This window comes from Numida meleagris, chromosome 10 (genome assembly GCF_002078875.1).
Source record: "Numida meleagris isolate 19003 breed g44 Domestic line chromosome 10, NumMel1.0, whole genome shotgun sequence".
In the NCBI taxonomy this organism is placed as follows: Eukaryota; Metazoa; Chordata; class Aves; order Galliformes; family Numididae; genus Numida; species Numida meleagris.
The window spans coordinates 9,662,304-9,681,027 of record NC_034418.1 but is presented as its reverse complement, the minus strand read 5'-3'; the positions used below and the strand labels follow the sequence as shown (position 1 = coordinate 9,681,027).

The 18,724-nt window shown below is 42.6% G+C and overlaps 2 protein-coding genes across 2 annotated transcripts in view; one reads left to right on the top strand and one right to left on the bottom strand.

Moving 5' to 3' along the window:
* Window positions 1–9,170, top strand: part of SLC7A10 (solute carrier family 7 member 10) — a 33,373-nt gene extending 24,203 nt beyond the window's left edge. Inside the window, exons 4-11 of the mRNA XM_021408451.1 lie at window positions 82–207; window positions 1,403–1,556; window positions 2,906–3,029; window positions 3,125–3,228; window positions 4,330–4,426; window positions 7,385–7,534; window positions 7,871–8,048; window positions 9,005–9,170. Coding sequence (XP_021264126.1) covers window positions 82–207; window positions 1,403–1,556; window positions 2,906–3,029; window positions 3,125–3,228; window positions 4,330–4,426; window positions 7,385–7,534; window positions 7,871–8,048; window positions 9,005–9,123 — 1,052 coding nt within the window. The 3' untranslated portion in view covers window positions 9,124–9,170. The remainder of the gene's footprint in view (window positions 1–81; window positions 208–1,402; window positions 1,557–2,905; window positions 3,030–3,124; window positions 3,229–4,329; window positions 4,427–7,384; window positions 7,535–7,870; window positions 8,049–9,004) is intronic.
* Window positions 11,061–18,724, bottom strand: part of LRP3 (LDL receptor related protein 3) — a 28,589-nt gene continuing 20,925 nt past the window's right edge. Inside the window, exon 7 of the mRNA XM_021408450.1 lies at window positions 11,061–18,308. Coding sequence (XP_021264125.1) covers window positions 17,502–18,308 — 807 coding nt within the window. The 3' untranslated portion in view covers window positions 11,061–17,501. The remainder of the gene's footprint in view (window positions 18,309–18,724) is intronic.

Below are 18,724 nucleotides of genomic sequence, written 5' to 3'. Positions count from 1 at the left end.
GCAGTCAGTGTTTTACAGCACGGTGTGTATTCTTAAATAAACGTAATTTCATTTCACTGAATTCAGTCTTTTGCTCTCCAGTACTCCTGACCTGGGTGAACAGCTCCAGCGTTCGATGGGCAACGCGCATTCAGGATATATTTACAGCAGGAAAACTCTTAGCCTTGGCCCTTATCATTACTGTGGGCTTCATACAGATCTTTAAAGGTACTCTGTGAGACAGCTCCAACACGGGTATGGTACTGTTGCTAGATTTGTTTCTCCCACTCTCCTTTCAAAGCAACCAAAGGGTTTGCATAGGCTGTGGAGCAGTCCCTGGGCTGCGAAGGGCTCTGGTTGCCGTGGGTGTTCTCTGGGCTGGAGGGAGCTGGTTGCAAACTGGGCACCTGGAGAACACCCCACACAGCTGCTGTGTGTCCCTGTGGAAAATCATTTGTCTTGGGTGCTGCTGAGGGATTTATTCCAGGCACAGGTGCACTGGAAGTTTATCCTCTGTGTGACAACCATATACAGAGTCATGAAAAGGATGGTGCTACAGAGAAATGAGCTGTACCTTCCTTAAACATATTCCTTTCTGCCCTGCATTGTTGGTTTTGATAAAGGTGAAGTGCATCTGAAGTGTATTTTAGAGTGGTTACAGAAAATTTATCATTTGTTACATGGTCTTCAAATTTTAAAGCACTTTGAGTGCAAAGTGGTAAGCAGTGCTGGGCCCAGTTCAGGAAGATGCCAGATTCGTTTTGGACACAGGCTGGTTTCCTACAAAAAGTCACTTGTAAGATTGAGAACTACAAAATGCCTTCTTCTTAAGACGCAAAAATGTCTTACTGAATCACCAACTTCATGGAAAGCAGAGAGCACAAAAGGCTCATGACATTTTTACCATGTCTATGATGAGTCATGTAAAGAAAGATGAAACAGGGAATGCAGAGAGCAGGACTATTTCTCAGTGATAACAGTCCCACAGTCTTGACAAATCTTCCAGCCCCACAGACATTTTCCCAGTACTCCTACTAAATGACACCAAACTCTTGCAAAAGTAAACAGCACTGGGAACAGACGGGAGTTTACCCCATCGCAGAGCCATCCTCCAGCAGCATGTAGACAAAGGCAGGTAGCAGTATGTCGCAGCAGCGGTGCCGGCGCTGTGGCAGAGAGCTGCAGAGCAATGCCTGTGCATGCAGAGCCCACTGCCTCCCCAGGACACCGTCCCACAGAGAGCACCACGAGTGCAGTGCCAGCCCCAGCTGACTTGTAGAACATGAAGAGCACAAAGCCTTAAATCCAACTGAGCAATAAAAAAAAGAATAAAAACCAAACATTCACCTATTTCCTAGTGTCTCTGGTGGGCAGCACTTCCCTCAGGGGAAGGCGTAAACTCTTGCTTGTGCTTTCTGTGCAGGAAACTATGAAGAGCTGACACCGAGCAAAGCATTCAATTTTTGGATGACTCCGTCCGTGGGGCACTTAGCGTTAGCTTTTCTTCAAGGGTCGTTTGCGTTCAGTGGCTGGAACTTCTTGAACTATGTAACAGAAGAGCTGGTTGATCCCCGCAGGCAAGTATCCATTTCCACGTCATCCACATTTTGTTTGAAGTGCTGAGACATTGGAGCCATGTGATAATTCATTTAATAAGCTGCAGCGATATCGTTACATGTCCTGGACTGGTGTTTCTAAAGGAGACATTTTTTGTTTGGAATGCAAACAGGCTAGTTAACAAAACATCAAGCTGAAATGAGGAACAGATTGCAGCAAGTATCGATTCAATTAAAATGGCGTATGTGCAAAGCATTGTCATCATGGCCCTGTCCAAACATACAGTTAAATTAACCATTGATGAGATGCCATACGTATCTATATGGAGAATCACTGTCTCTTGTTAGAAAAATGTTGGGTTCTACTGCAAGTTACTTTGCTTTTTCACCCAAAGGGGATATTATACAAAGACCTGAAAGAGAAGATGGGAAAGCACCTGACCCACAGGCAGCGCTCCCTGCCCTGTACCTGTACCACAGCGTGGCTGAGGGACCTGCCCCTGGGGAGCCCCACGTCAGCTCTCTGGGGGCTGCGTGTGCAGGAAGGCGCTTTGAAATGATCTAGCACCAGTGGGCAGGGGAGCTAGAGGGAGAACAATTCTACTTTAGTAAAACAAAGATCAAACGTTTCAAAATTTCTGAGGTGATAAAGTGGAATGATGGATCCCAAGAGCAGCTCTCAGAGCATCAGCTATTTCTGGGTGTGTGATGCACACAGCAGTTAAACAAGGAGAAGTTCAAGCTCTTGCACAGCCTGGCTGGAAGGGAATGAAAGCTGCCGTGTCACAAGCAGCCCTGCACAGGCCTTCACCCCAGTGAGTGGGAAAGTGCACGCCCAGAGACCTTGGCAGGAATAGAGAAAGATCAGCAAAGTGTTCCCTTGATAAAACAGCAGCACTGTAATGGGTCATCACAATTTCAAAACTGAACAATGAAAAGTTGTGACTTAAATAAGGCAAACATGGCCTCAGTTGAGAAACAGAAAGGAAAGGGAGTGAATAGACTTTATTATTATTATTATTATTGCAGCCTCTAAGAAAGTAATTTGGTAACAAAAGAAATCTTCCAATTTTTAATAAATCCATTGGGAATCACAAAGATTACTTTTCTTCTGTTTGTTTTTTAACTTTTTTCCAAGTGTGACACAGACAAAAAGGCATTATTGCATTAGATAGAGATTTGTTCAGCTGCCCTCCTCTAAAGAGGGCTCCGGACTGGCAATTAAGTAAACGTTCACTCCTGGAAGGCACCATAGCGTTGCAGCAGATGAACCCACACAGCTGGTTAAGTGCCCCGGGTTGTATAAGGCTACTGTGGTCTCACTGTGTATGGCTGTAAATTCTTATCTACCCTCCTAATTCTTTTATTAGGAACCTACCTCGTGCCATATTCATATCCATCCCATTGGTGACATTTGTGTATACGTTCACCAACATTGCATATTTCACTGCCATGTCACCCCAAGAGCTCTTGTCCTCCAACGCTGTGGCGGTAGTAAGTAAACCATTCCCTGGATGTCTAAAATACACTTTGATTTCAGTTCTGTGCTTTGCAGTGTATTTCAGTTTCTCTGCCTTCTGTTGCTTTAGACATTTGGTGAAAAGTTACTGGGCTATTTTTCCTGGGTTATGCCAGTCTCAGTGGCCCTATCTACATTTGGAGGAATAAATGGATACCTTTTTACCTCATCAAGGTTAGATGGAGTACAATTTTATGAACATTATCTAATTTGGGGAGGGGCTGTTTTAATTTGATTTGCTAAAGAAATGCTAGCTAGACATTTTGGATGTTATAGCACGGTGAGATCATTGTTGGGCATATTGGATACACTCAGTTATGAATTGCTCTGTTTCAATCAGCAAATGTAATATTGAATCACAGAATCTCTTGCAAAATAATCCTTATGAGCTACTAAAAGTGTCTGCAGATGTGGAATAACTCACAGTAAGAGCCAAACACAGCTTTAGTATGGAACCAAAGCAATTTTACATCAATAAAGTTCCAGTAGCTACAAGCTAAACTATGCTTAGCTGAGAAAGGAGTTGCAGGGCCTGGTTCTGTTCCCAGTTACAGACATTATTCCCGCAATGAAGAAACTCCTTCCAGGCAAGATGCTTTGCGTGCACTCTGATGATAGTGGGACGAGAATCTGCAAGGTCTATTTGTACTAATTGACCTGCCTGAACTCAATTTAAAAGTTATAAATGTTTTTTGGAGGAAACAATCCAACTCTGAAGTACCTCCAGAAAGTTATTTATCTGAGCACTTCCATGAGTACCATGAGACACAAGTCTGAGTGCATATGTAACATATTATGCATGTAAAAGTGGAATCTTAAAGCACACGAAACCTTAACCAAACCCCTTTTGACACTGAACTACTATCTGTGAAATTTATGGTGCCTTAGCAACATATGGCTGATTACCCCACAGCTTCCCTGTGTTCATGGATAAGCAAGCAGTGCTGCTGGCAGATGGTGACTGGCAGATTTCAGTCCTCATCCTCAGAGATAATTGGGCATCTCAGATCAGGTGATTTCACAGATGACATTAGCCATTAAAGGCCTCCTACACAGAACGGTTTAGGTGAAACAACTTACACCAAGTTATTCATGAATGTCTAGTGGAAGCGAGAACCAAGCTGTGGTCTCCCCAGCTTCAAACCAGCAGCCAGAGAGCAGCTTCCTTCCACTCCAACACCCACGAGGGCAGTTGAGATTAGAGACATTGTACAGCTAGATACTGATACAGCTGTTTTACATGCAGTGGATTAGTGCTCCTATTCTTATTTCCAGGTTATGTTTCTCTGGTGCCCGAGAAGGCCACTTGCCAAGCTTGCTTGCCATGATCCATGTGAAGTACTGCACACCCATCCCTGCCCTGCTCGTCTGTGTAAGTTCTGTTGCCCCTGCCCCATTGTCCTGTAACCTGCTCAGACCTGGACAAACTCTTAGAAATACTGATTGAAGGAAAGGAGAGCTGCCCTTGCAGTTTGGAGCGATTCCCTGGTATCTAACTCGAGCTGCAATTTAAGGCCATTATCACCTGTCCTCCCCACCAGGGAGGTAGTAAGTGTCTTTGTCTGGAAATGAAGATACCTCAAATAAGAAAAACATGAGTTCTTTTTACCAATTTTGCCAGCTTTCTGCAAATATTTAACACAGAGGAAATCCCTGTGGTCGCTGCTAACCCCACTGTGTCAGGGCTAGTGTAGACTCTGTTGCCAAAGCCAGAGACAAGGCGAGTTCCAGGGAGAGCACAAAGTGCTCCAGATGCTACACTCTATGAGCAAAGTGTCCTGTGAGGGATGAGCTGCAGTGCTCTGAGGACCTGGGATATTTCTTTTCTGTGAAAAACAAGTAAGTCAGCCATTACAGTAGCCCTCCATGATGTATCTGCTGAATTAGTACATCAGGCAAACAAGAGAGCCATCCACAAAAAGTAGGAGATGTTCAGAATGGTGGGAGGTTTGGGCTGGTTAGGCTGCTGTTCTCCTGCAGGAAGATCTTTTTCTTTTTCTTAGACATCGTAGATTTCCATGATACCAATCACTGATGGAAGTTGTTATTTGAAACAACATTAGCAACAATGGAGTTTATGAATACGTGATGAGCAGAATGTGTGATGTTTTCCACTGTGACAAAGAAGATACAAAAGAGGAAAGCCACCCTCAGTGCTGCAGTCCCTGAGTGCACGGCCCAAGCACAGGAATTCTCCCAAGTGCATCTGCTCAAAATCTTGGCTGCATCAAAGCCAATTGCAGATTTGCCATTGATCTCAAAACAATGAGGATTTGACGCAAGATCCACTAAGATGCACATTTGCATGACTCTCCCAGCTCTAACAGCAATTCTGGCACAATACACACAGACATAATTTCATCAGATAAGCCTTCTGCACATTCCACTTTCCGGACAAAATACTTGCGTAGCTGAGTCTTATGGCATTCCCAGGGCTCAGTGCCCGACCACAAACATCTCATGCATTGCCTGTACAGGATTTGGGGGCAAACCCCACAGCCCATCTGTCCTGTCTTGAGCAAACAGAAGGCGCTGGCTCCATCCCGGCCTCACGCCAGGCACCTGAACTCTGCTGATGCCGACGAAGCAGAACTTCTTTGTCCTTAGAAATACATCAGCTCAAACAATATGCTGAGTTTCAGTGCTGTTTCTCTGTGAAATAGCCATACCACGAGCAGGCTGCCTGCACCAAGCAGTCTGGATAAATCAGGCGTATGTCAGCCTCCCAGTCTGCTCCAAACATTTCCCTTAAATTACAGCGCAAATTACAGAACCAACACTGCATATCAATTCATCATTTGAAGGTACTTTAATGCAGCTCAGGGTATGTCAAATGCTGCTATGAAATATTAATTTCTTAACAAATAGAAATGTAAAAATAATATAGTGTAGGCAGCTACAATAGCAAACAAGGTCAGACCACAGGCAAACCTAATTAATACATCAGATTCTCTTTTCTTTTTCAAAGAATCGCATCTAGTTTTTTGCATGGAGAAAGCTTTCTTTGTACATGGAGAAAGGCCTTTTTTGGAATCACCAGTGAGACCTGTATTTTTACTAACCCTTCCAAAAATGAAAGGTCCAAGCTAAATGAAAAATAAACAGACTTGGGTTTTTTGCAAGACAGCAGAGAGTGACAGGCCCTCCTGCCCGCTGTGCATGAGGCTCATGTCAGGCATGGTAATCAGGGGAGGAAATGCACACTCCTCTGCAGCCCAGTACCACTTAGGGATTAACACCCATGTGGTGAGCAGCTCTGACACGTTCATGTCACCTACACAAGAAACCTCATCGCCCGAAGTGCCATCAGTGCAAAACCTGTTAGTGACAGGAAGGGGTCAGATACGTGTCTGCCAGCGTGCACCTTTCAGAGGAAAGTAGGAAACATGTTATACCACACTGGTATAAAACATTGCCCTATTTTAAATGAATTTTGTAGTGAGACAGCTCAATATGCTGAAATCACCCCCACCTCCGCATAGCTTTGAGGATTTTAACAGAGGAATGGAGAGTCCAAAGGGTCATTTGATTGTAGTGGTGCATAATTACTGGTGCCAGTGGTACAGAACTCCTCCCTCCCTAGAGACCTGTGCTATTGAAACAGCTCATTACGGAAAAAAAAGACATAAGCAAAAAGAAAGCCTGCAGTTACATAGAGCCAAATCCTGAAAGCTCTTTGGAGTGATATGGACGTTTCATTTCCCTCAGGCTTTGGCCACCAACAGACAATGTTTGCAGGATGGATATGTAGCACGAGGTGGGGTTCATGCCTAGGGTACCAATGGGCAGGTGGGGCAGGATCTGAGGAGCAGCCCCATGAAACCTGAGCCAGCTCTCCTGACTTCACAGAGTTATTTGGAAATAAAGTACAAACAAACAAAACTATGCATGTAAATTTCCACCATCTGTCTGCCAGTTTCCTAACAGAAGTAATGCTCAAGAGGTTAATGATGTCAGTCATCTGCAGCATGAGCCATGGGCAAGTGGCAGGAAAGGGCAAAGCTTTTATTCTTCATAATACATACAGGGCACCAGCAACAAAGTAATGCACTGACCACAGAATACTAGCCTACAAGTAATCCCTCTTGTCTCATAATAGACAACCTCCCCTTTGCCAGAAATCCTCACTGTAGGGTCTGAAAGGTTTTAAAACAGAAATTGGTGGAGTGCAGCCTTTGAAAGCAGGTACAGAAGTGTCCAGTTCAGGCAGCCCAGTGGGACCATAAGCAGTAAGAGTTAAACTGCTTTTAGCTTTTTCGGCTTGTTTTTATTTCTTTTAAGCTACCATGTTAGTAGTGATTCACGTTAGATCACCTTTCTCTCTTTACAGTGTCTGGCCACTCTTATCATCATGCTTGTTGGAGACACGTACACACTAATCAACTATGTGTCATTTATTAACTACCTCTGCTATGGAGTGACAATTATAGGCCTGATCGTGTTACGCTGGAAGAAACCCAAAATCTTCAGACCTATTAAGGTGAAAATGTTAAAGCTAAATCCCTTGGCTGAAATGCAAAAGGCATGGGAAAAACCATTGAAAAGCCCGTGTCCTCCAGTTTTATTTTCCTTTTGAAGACCACTTCATTTTTAGATGTAATGGTGAAGTTTCAGGGTCCCAAGCCATGCCCCAAAGCACCATTAGTGTAATAATGGGATACAATGGCTTCCAAAAGCAAACTTGCCAGGTTGGGCAAGTGACAGAGGCAGAAGGACGAGGACACAGCCCATGAGGCTCCCGATGCCACAAGCCCTCTTTCCGGCCCAGCACTGCCCTCACTCTACAGTCATGCTCTGCTCTGCTCTCTCCCTCCAGGTGAACCTCCTCATCCCCATCACTTACCTGGCATTTTGGGCATTTCTGCTGGTCTTCAGCCTATACTCTGAGCCAGTTGTCTGCGGAGTCGGACTCATTATCATTTTAACTGGAGTACCCGTGTTTTTTCTTGGAGTCTACTGGAGAAATAAACCAAAGTGTGTAAATAGGCTAATAGGTAAGAAGTGTCACAGTGGCTCAGTGCACTCCTTGGGCCCACTGCTCGTGGTCTGTAGGGCTCAGCCCGCCTCAGCCCCCACTTGTGCCGAGACCCCAGTGAACCCAACCACCACTGGCATGCACAGCCCTTAGACCCCCACACAAAGCAGGCTACGTTCTGCTTGTGGATGGAAACACTTCAGTTTTAAATCAGAAGTAGTGACAAGCCACCAGGCAGACAGACACGGTAGACAGGAGGAAGCAGCTTTATTTTCATGGCTGTGTGGGTAACTGCTTTCTTCACCACTTGCCGTATTTGCCGCCACTTGTGGCCCTGTGCATCCCCCCAAACTCGCTCACCACAGCCTCAGCCACAAAGCAGATGCACAGGAGCATCACTGTAATCACGTAAAGCCCAAACGAACCATCACAAAAAGAATAATAAATGACAGAACTCTACCTGCCCCTCACTCTGCTCTCCTCCCAGCAGCACTGCACAACCCCTGCATGGCACAATGAATTATTTCACACGCAAATAACAAGAAAGCCTTGCTTTTTCCCCTCACATCACAGTGCACATGTTGCTTGTGATCAGACTATGCTTGGCTTGCAGCTGCTCTGTGGTGAGGACTTTCCCTGAGCAGGAGCAGCTGCCTGCCCGGCTGCAGCCCAGATCCCTCAGGCTCACTGCGACCACCATCTCAGGCATGGTCCAGTGCCAGGCCCAGACCCGTGGGCCTCTGGGCTGCGCGAAGGGCCCCTTGCAGCAAAGAGACATTCCTAAAAGCACCCAATTTTAATCCACCTGCGTTTTGCAAACACTAATTTGTCACCTCACTAGAGGTGCAAGCAGCCAAAGGGAAGGCAGGCGGTGCAGCGGGGCCAAGGCCTCAGTGGGGAAGATGGCCGCCAGGTCACACACTGCATCACGCAGTACTCAAGAGGCCACGCTAACCACACACTTGCTCCCTGCAGAGTCGGTGACGTGCTGGGGACAGAAGCTGTGTTTCGTGGTGTACCCCCAGGGTGGGGCAGCTGAGGAGCCCACTACCCACTGCCACCTGCCTGCCAGCGACATGTCCCCAAGGAAATAGCGGAACAGCCTCTGGGCGCTGAGGGGGCTTCTTGTTTACACGCTCATTTTTGCAAAAAGATTTTCTGGAATTTAAAAAAAAAAAATTTAGAAATCTAATAGTGAGCTACACCCTTTATGGCATCTGTAGCTTTTAGTTTTTCCCTAAGAAAAAAGAAAAAAGAAAAAAAAAAACAGAAATAAAATATGAAATAAGGCACTGGTTGTTTTTTTTTTTCTGGCAGCACACTCGCTCAGCAGGGGATCACAGCACAGCTACGGCTCTGAAATACTGATTCTAGCAGCCATAAGGGCCTATCCGAGACTGAGAGATTGGGTCATTGTAAAAGCATTTCTGTAGCTTCCCATCACAAAGCCAAAATGGAGAAATCCAGAAGAGAGGAAACGGGGACAATCCTGCTGCTGCCCCAGGGTAGGCACAGCCCAAAGGATCATTCCTCCATACATCTGAGAGGACAGTTGGTGGAGCATCCACTCGGCCAGGGCTGCAAGGGGCGGGGGAAGCATGTGGGACAGGAACAAGCCTGGGTTATTGTACCAAAGAAGTCAGCTTGAGCATTCAGACATCATTTGGTGCGATAATACCTCAAGTATCTTCATTTTTCAAGCATTTTTGCAGAGGCTGGGTTGGGTTCCTGCACAACAGAGATATCTCGAAGGAGCCAGGAACAAAACCCAGTGCTCCTTTATGCTAAGAGCGAGTCGGGTGACGCTCCTCATTTCAACTGTGCTCAGAGAAGAAGCAAGTCTAAATCATTCTCACATCAGATGCTCTTTAGAAAGTGTTTTGCATATTTTATTTGCAGCAAACACTAAAAAAAAAAAGAATCTGGTTCATGTATTCAATAAATTTATAGAGATTTGCTGCTGTAGCAATATGGCCACTTTCACACCAAAGAATCTTTTAAAAATGCAAAATGCAGGAATAGCTCTAAGCAACATTTTGAATAGCTCCTGTTCTTTCGTAACTTTTGAAAATAAAAGCTATCACATTCGGTAGCCTTGGTAACAGCCATAGGTATTTAATTCTTAAAGTATCTCTGTTAGCAGCCTTGGTAGAAAAATTAGGTGTTCATTAATCCCTTAGTTTGTCAGGTACCGTACGTTGTACAAAGACTGAAGAATAGACTCAAAATATGTGGTGAGTTCAAGACACTGTAGTCTTGCCACTACAATGCATTATTTAGAAGTATTTTTATCTTTAAATATCTGTCCATCTCTATCCAAGCCTTGAGATTGTACACACTGAAAAGAAACAGTTTACAATCTTCTCCTTCTATAAAGCTATTAATTGTAAGACATTAAAATATATATTTAGCTAAAGAAAAATGTGGCTTTGTGTGTGCGTATACACACACGCACATCTTAGGTAATGGTAAAAATATATGAAGTCTATAACTAACTGCTACCCAGGCAATCAAAACCTAAAGAAGCCATTGCCTCACAGCTGTTAATTAGCTTTGGCTCAGATTTTCCCTGATTGCATTTCAATGCTTTAAAACAATAAACATTTGCCCTTAGATCAAAAGGCTGAATTTAGAACAGGAGGGTTGAGTAGAGCTCATCTTTGAATTACACACCATTCTCCAAAAGCTGTTCCAAGATGTCTCTTTTCATTTTTAGAAACAGTTTCATCTGTGCTCCCAGCATCACGTATGTTATTTTTTTAAGGCTTTGCAAAAGTTACTTCCTAGTGCATACAATTTTTAGACATAGAAATCAACGTACCGAGCTTGGAAGATAAGTTCATATGCTGGATGAAATTTAGCAGCGTGCTCAACTTTGTTCAGGTATGGCTCTTTCCAAAAATGAAACAAAAAGCCCAGAGGAGATATAAACACTATTATTTTTAAGACCACTGAACAAGAGCAAAACCCCAAGACAGCTGACGCTACAGCTATGTCAAGAACCTTGCAAAACTCGATGCAGAGAAGCCAATCCTTTCCAAAAGAAACATTTTTTAATTTTGAAGCATTTGCTGTAGTGATACAACTCTTGCTGATTTTTGTTTCCTGCAGCACTTTGAACTTCCTTTTATTGACACGTAAATCATGATAACCTGTGCATTAGCTTTTCTGCTCTAAAAAAGAAACTCCCAAAGAAAACAGAGCAATGGACATCTGCACCTCAGCTGCACCTTATCCAGGTCGTTCTCTGGAACCAATTCATACAATTTTACAGTCATCTCCATACAAAACAAACTGGCACCACCTTAACTGAATAACACTGATAGGAACAGTGGTGTTAAAATGAGTTTAAACAAAGCTTTAAAATCAATCCATTTCTACACAAACCTGTATTTTATATACAATCATATTTACGTAGCTGTATACACACACAAATTATTAGAGGCTATAATGCAGAAAAATACTCTGCTGTTCATTCTTTTAGTGCTGGCAATACCATTCCATGAATTTTGCAGTGGTAATAGAGCTAATGCAAATACTTAGAAAAGTATCACCTTTAAGTTAGCTTTTGAGACTGAAGCCAGTAAGAGTTATATTGGATTGCTCTTATTGCATTATCACTGTATGATTATTGCAGATCACATTGTCATCGCACCACACCGTGCACACAAAAATGGGAAAACAGTCCACCTCCCAAGTAAGATGGCATCCAATAGGCAACAGGAGCTGCGGGGGCAGAGGCAGGAAAGCACAGGGCTAATGAGGCAGAGCTGCGCAGCACAGCTGCTGCTGCAGGCCCCACTGCTCTGAAATGTTTTCATGACCTTGGTACAGGAATTGGTTGTTTTCAGTTGACACAAGTACATAAAGCAAAAGACCTTGAACTCAGCAGGGTCAAGTGAGAACACTCATATCAGTTCAGAGCTTTTACCCAACTCAGAAAGGATTCGTGAGTCACTGTGTATTTAACATTCCATACACAAGCATATTAATTAGAAGTAATTTTACAAGTATGTATTGAAAGAGACACAAACAAGCTTTCATTAGCCAAGCTCAATGATATGCTGTCCCACACAGTTTTCAGGTCTTCAGGAAAGATTTTCTCATTTTTCATTCTCTAATTTGCAAATTCTGGAAACCGTGGAAACAAAATACACTTTCTTTTTGGCTCTTTTGAGAGACAAATGAATGACAAGACAGAAATTACTGAGCTGCTGAATCACAGAATCATAGAATTAGCTAGGTTGGAAAAGACCTACAAGATCACCTAGTCCAACCATCCACCTACCACCAATAACCCCACTAAACCATGTCTCTCAATGCTGTATCTAAATGTTTCTTGAGTATGTGTTATAAATGAAAGCTTCATTAAAAAAAAAAAAAGAGTCAAGGGTAAGCCTTGCTTGGAATTTGTCTTTTCCTAAATCTTCAGAGTTCTGACTGCTTTGGCTTCTTGCTTGGGAGCAGGCCCGTGTGTGGAGCAGCAACTGTTTCCTGTTACTAAAAGCAAAGCACCTTTTGTTTCATTCTAAAACTTCTCATTCCTCAACACTTCTCACTGGTGCTCTCACTTCAACTATGCAAGAAACTTCTGCACTTGGACAAATGAAAACGGAAAATCCAAGGAAAAAGATTTGAAAGCAGGCAAGAGACATTGTTTTTATTAGAGATCAAAAATCAATGTCTTAAAGATCTCAGGTAAGAGACAAGAAGAAAATCTGGAAGGAACAACGAAGCAGGAAATGTATGAACTGCAAAAAAAGGAAACTTCCACCAGTCAGTCCAGCCCTGAAGACCATTTAATTCCTGTAGCCAAGAACACAAGAGGCAGAATCTGAAATGAGAAGGTGTCTTATTTAAGGTGGCTTATTTAACAATATGCTAACAGACTAACAAAGAGACGTGAGATGAGGTGCGCTACCTGGAAAGTTTGGGTCATGGATAGATAGGCTTCATCTAGATCCTACCACCTGATTTGGAGATGAAAAGATGCTTCCTGTTCTTAAATAAGCAAAAGCAATTCTTCTCTCAAAAATCTGTTAAAAGAAATGCATAAATTACTTAAAAGTTTTCAAGCCAGCTCCTTGGTTTGTCACAAGACACATCTGTTGTGCTACACAGGCTGTCAGCAAACACTGCTGCAAGTGCACAGGTATCATTTATTATTCCACTTCCCTTTTATGGGCTCTGTTCATTTACATCAATATTAGGGTTGTAGTATTACTGCCTGTGTTGCTGTTATCGAAGCTGAATTGGCACTTCACAGTGAAGCAAAGCAATCACCCTTTCTATGAGGTGAGGCGGAATTAGCCCTCTGTATCAAGCCGTGCCCTTCTATCTTTCATGGTTATGGATAAATTCTGGTGATCATGAAGTCTGTCCAATTCCCTACTACACAGATAAATATTTCCAAGCTTGTAGAGCAAACCTCTGCGAACACAAAAGAACTCAGCCTCTGCCTTCTACTGAAAAAAAAAAAACAAACCCAACACAGAATAGAGCCAACGGTTCCCTCCAAAGAGATAAGCAAACACCAGAGAGAGGAAGCATCAGCAAAACAAGCACAGCCCCCAGCAATTGGTAGAGAGGTGCCATATTTTAGGAACAAGGTTTTTTGTCTGTTTTTTCTCTGTAACAGAGTCATAAAGAATCATATACTCCATGGCTATGTTTTGTTATTTGGGGTATACGTATGTGTCTTTTAAAGACATCTGTATACAACAGGAAATAGCTATTGGCAAGATTTCATGTGTACTTTCCAGAAAAAATGATGCACATCTGCAGCTTCAGATACCAGCAAAAAGCTTGCAGCTAGGGGAAAAAAAAAAAAAACAAAACCACACACCACCTTCAGATCTTCACACTGAAGGATCATAACCAACTTAACATATGGAGTCAGCAGTGGGTAGTGCTTACAGAATGGCACCCTCAAGTGACAGTCAGAAATCCACAGTCTCTGGACACATTCAATTTTATTAAAAATTAAGAGATTGAAGCAAGAGCAAAGTATGATGATGCCCAGCATCTTACTTGTATAGTATCATTGTCCAGGAACCAGCAAACACTGGTAACCACGATGCCATACCTGAACCATACATCTGTACATTCATTATGGCAAAATGTATTTCAGTGGATATATACAACACACACACACAAAAAAGGCATAGAATAGAAAACAAGTACATTTAAGGGATGTTACAGAGTCATACACAAGCTGGAAAGTGCTGCAATTTCAAATAGAAATACACCCCATGTTTTAATAGCAATAACAGAGTAAGAGAGCACTTTTGCCATTGCACTGCCTGTAAGCTTTCCTTCTTCTTAGATCAGGGAAAGGCTTAAGTAGTCCTCTCTATTTAGAGTTATTTTTAGGAAGCTATTTTTTTTTAGGGAGGTTGGAGTTTTGTAGGGCTTTCTGGCGTTTTTTTTTTTTGTTGTTGTTTTTTTTTAAATCTTAAATACTTTTTCCCTCCTGTGAAAATATTTAAACAATGCAGAAAAGCATTATTACAAAAAATTTCAAAAGATAAATTTATTAGCTCATTAGGTTATATAGTCATTGAAGTGTGACTGTATTTTCCAGTGAGCAAAGAATGAGATTTTCCTGTTAACACTTCTGGCATAGTAGCAGTTTTCCATTATTTTTTTTCAGTAAGTTGTGAATATAAGGAGGCAGCTTGCATGGAACAGAAGCTGGGTGAACTTCAGTGACAGATGATTCTCTGCTTAATGCTTATAAGTGGTGGAGAAACGAGGGGCAGACATATACTACGGCAGACTCTGAGGTTTCCTTCACATATCGACATTTCAACACAATGTGTTTGTGCCCACAGCACACATGTACAGGTTTCTTCTGCAAAACTGACTCTTTTCTCCAAGGAATGGACTAGGGGAGCTAGGAGAGAATACTCTATTGCAGAATACAAAACATAGGTGTTTACAAAAGCACCAGGCTTGTATGTCTCATTTATGCAAGGCTGTAAATTCCAGCAGTGATGGCTGTGAATATTTCTGTACACTTCAAGCATCAAATTTTCATTAACCTGGATTTTTGTCAGTTTCTAAATATAAAACCTTCTTGCTGAAATTTCTGCTGAGTTACCAAATGGATCAGTACACAAAATATGCATCATATATGTAAGAAATTATGCTAAGTTACACATCTTAAAAGAAAATACAGTTCAGGGCTGTTCCCAGAATACAGCAGTAATTTGAAGTATATATTCAACTCTAACATTTCAACATATTTCAACTTCAAGAGCCTTACAGTGATGATAATTTAAGGCATAGTATGATCAAAATTATTTTTCCTATAGTAATACATTTCTGTAAGATAGTTAAATATACACTTATTCTGAAGGTCTTTCATATCATCACAATATTAACCCTGAAACAATCCTCCTCCCCATTAACTTTGCTGTTCTACAAATAAAACTTTTAAGTATTTAAAATTACCATTAGGAAAAAAAGACAACATTAAAACCTGCAGCCTTCGATGCAAACAAGCGTGATGACTACAGTACATGGCCAAGGTGGAATGTACCTAAAATGTTTATAAAAGCTATGAAATTAATATCTCTTTCAAAGCTTCATTTCCTTTGATGAAATGAATTCTGATCACAAAAGCACTTGGAAAGAAATGCATGAATAGTACTTACTTAATGCAACCATGACTCTTCCTCATTATGCATTTTGCTACAATCCTTCCTATGCTCTTATAGACTTTGAACCTTCTGCCTCTGGAAAACACACTATGAAACCAATTTGCAACTGAAGACAAAAAAGAAATTTTGAAGTCATTCTCTCACATTATATTTCAGTAAAGCCAAAGTTCTTACTCCTCATTTTTTTTAAAGCACTCCCAATGGGAGTCCTAGCCAAAGATTCAGGGCACATACAATCCATTTAAAAACATCGCTGATTCTTCAATGTAAACTGTTCACTGCAAAAGCCTGGGTGCCTTTGCAGCCAGGAGGGGCTGCAGACAGCACACCCCACTTCTACAGACACCCAAGTCCACCCCAGCTTTACAAGCTCAAGTCACCATTAATAATTTCAGGCAACTTGAATTCCTACAGCATTAAAGAGCACTTGGATACTTACAGACGAGCAGCTGAGATAACTTCTTTGTTAATTTCTGGATGTAGCATTTTAGTTTGTTACTGCCTCACCAGAGGACTGAAGCAGAGCTCCTAAAAGGGCATGGGGGAGCCCAGCCCATGCTGGTTCATGGCACCATCCCATCCATCGTAGCAGGGCCAAACTATTAGACCATAACCAGCTGTGATTCTGCACCAGGTCACTCCTGCTTAAGCAATATCACCCTTCTTCCAGGTAAATAACTTGCTTGCTTCTAATTGCACTCTAAAAAAAAAAAAAGCACCAGTTTAAAGCAGTATACAAGTCACACTGTGTCAGCTTTGAAACTGGCACTGTCCTACTTCAGTCCTTAACAGAAAGTAAAAGCAAACCCCTAAAATTTTCTAGAAAAAAAAAGTTTCAAAAAACTGCACCTAGGTAGCAGATTTATAACGAAACTTGTGAAGTAGATCTTATTACAAAATAAAGAGTCCAGTCCTGACAGTTACCAAGTGCTCAGTGCTTCCTATCGCAGCCAGCTGTGAAGCCTCAGAAACCTTCAGAGCACAACCAGAGTGGGATAATCATAAAAGTCCCTGAAATCAGAAGGGAGGAGAGGAAAAAGGGTAGGAAGACAGCAAGCGATTCTTCAGCCTCTGCACTGTCTCTTTGAAAAGAGTAACATATGACAACATAAAAAATATTGTTGCAAATGAGGTCCAACGCATTTCATCTGTACTGAACACTGCTGATCTCTTACTACAAAGCCACAGCAGACAGGAATATTCTGAATACTCTATACAGAAACTTTGGTTCTAGTGGATGTTTCAAGATCTATATGGCCATCAAAACATTTCTGAAGGGAGCAAAGGAAGCAAGGAACTTCTAGAAATAGGGAACTACAAAGGATTTTATTTCCTCCCACAATTTTTTAATGATATTTAGTTATTAAATTTTAGTTAAATAACGACGCCTAAAAGGACAATGTTATTTCTAGACTGGTACTCACAGTCACAACTGGTGCCTGCCCCAAGTTCCAACAGCGTTAATTTCCATAAGACCACTTGAAAAGTAAAGAAATACAAATTCCCTGAATGCAAAGTAAATAAAGCACAGAAGAAATAAACAGCGGAGATGCCTCCCAACTACAGTGACACATTCTTGCTCTCCTAGCCCCTGACATCACGTACTGGCCTACTTCTGCCATACTGGAGTTTCAGGAATAGCAACAAAGAAAAACTTGTCCCATTTAGTCCTGCACTGGACTCCCTGGGGAGTAAAGCACACTCGTTTTGATGGACAAAGCTGAGAGCACAAACCACCTGAAATCAAAGTGCACGGTCATATAAACAATGAAGTTACAAAATTTACAGGGTCAAAACAAAAGCTTCTACTAGCAAACAAGTAAAGACTCATCATCACTTGTATTGATTTCAGAGAGGGGAGCAGAGGACTCTAATGTTGGCACTTCCACAGAATGGCAACAAGCCGCATGAATACCCAAAGGCTCCTCCCGATGAGAGTTAGGGCAACACCGGTTTTGTCCATCCACTTGTATATGAACATTCACAGGGCTGTCTGAATAAGCAGACTCCCACTTTTTTAAGGGCAACCTACATGGCTCTTCACTCGGCAAATGACTTCTACTTAAATTACTGCCCTCTGGGACAGTCCTCCTGGATGCTGACCCTCCATGGATCGTTTCTGTGACTCTTTCAGACAAAGGATCTCTGAAAGCCTTTCCTGAATCCACTTTACTGGGCTGCTTGAGCTCACTGCCTGAGGTCTCAGCACCTAAGGATTTATCAGCACGTCCAGACTCAGGCTCTGCTTGCGCAGCTGTGCAAGTGTTCTCTAAGACATTCGAAGGTGATGGCTCTGTGATTTCAGTCTCTGGCTGCAAGCTGCTACATCCAGCTTCTTGTAGGCCACTGGCATGGGCATCCGCCTCTACACTAGGTCCTTCAGGTGAAGGCACAGGACTCCCAGTAGTCCCATCAGCATGGTTGATGATTCCATCACCCAACGTTGTCTGCGAAGTGCGGGCAGGCGTCAGGAGCGGGATCTGTCCTCTCACCCGAGGTCTGTGGAAGAGTCTGTTCCAGAGTCGGCCAAGGCGCCGCCGAGACGAGCTTCGTCGTGACGAGTGACGTCTCATCTGCCTCCTCATGGCTGTTCGGATGTTCTGCAGCACGGAGGCCTGTCACACAGATGTCACTGATTTAGCACACATTCAAAAGACTTCTCCCATAGCTCATTCACTAAGATCTCCCTTTTAAGAGAATCCTCAGGATCGAATCACCTCATTAAATTTGTATTTTCTAGTGAACTATTAAGAATGCCAAGGACAGCTCTGTCTCTACCAAAACATTCTCTATTAGAGTGTTTCTTTAATGCGTTTAATCTGTTCTTGTTTGCCTGGCAAGATGCTCCACACCTGCTATCAGATCACCACCAGAGAACAGACTACAGACCACCAAGTCCTCTGTCATCAGCAATATCAGAGGATCCTCAAAACCTGGTAACAGAGGAGAAAGGCAAACGCGTAGTACTGCTGCAACTGAGAAACAAGCAACAAGTGCTATATCACACTCGGAACTGTATCACAGTGGGACA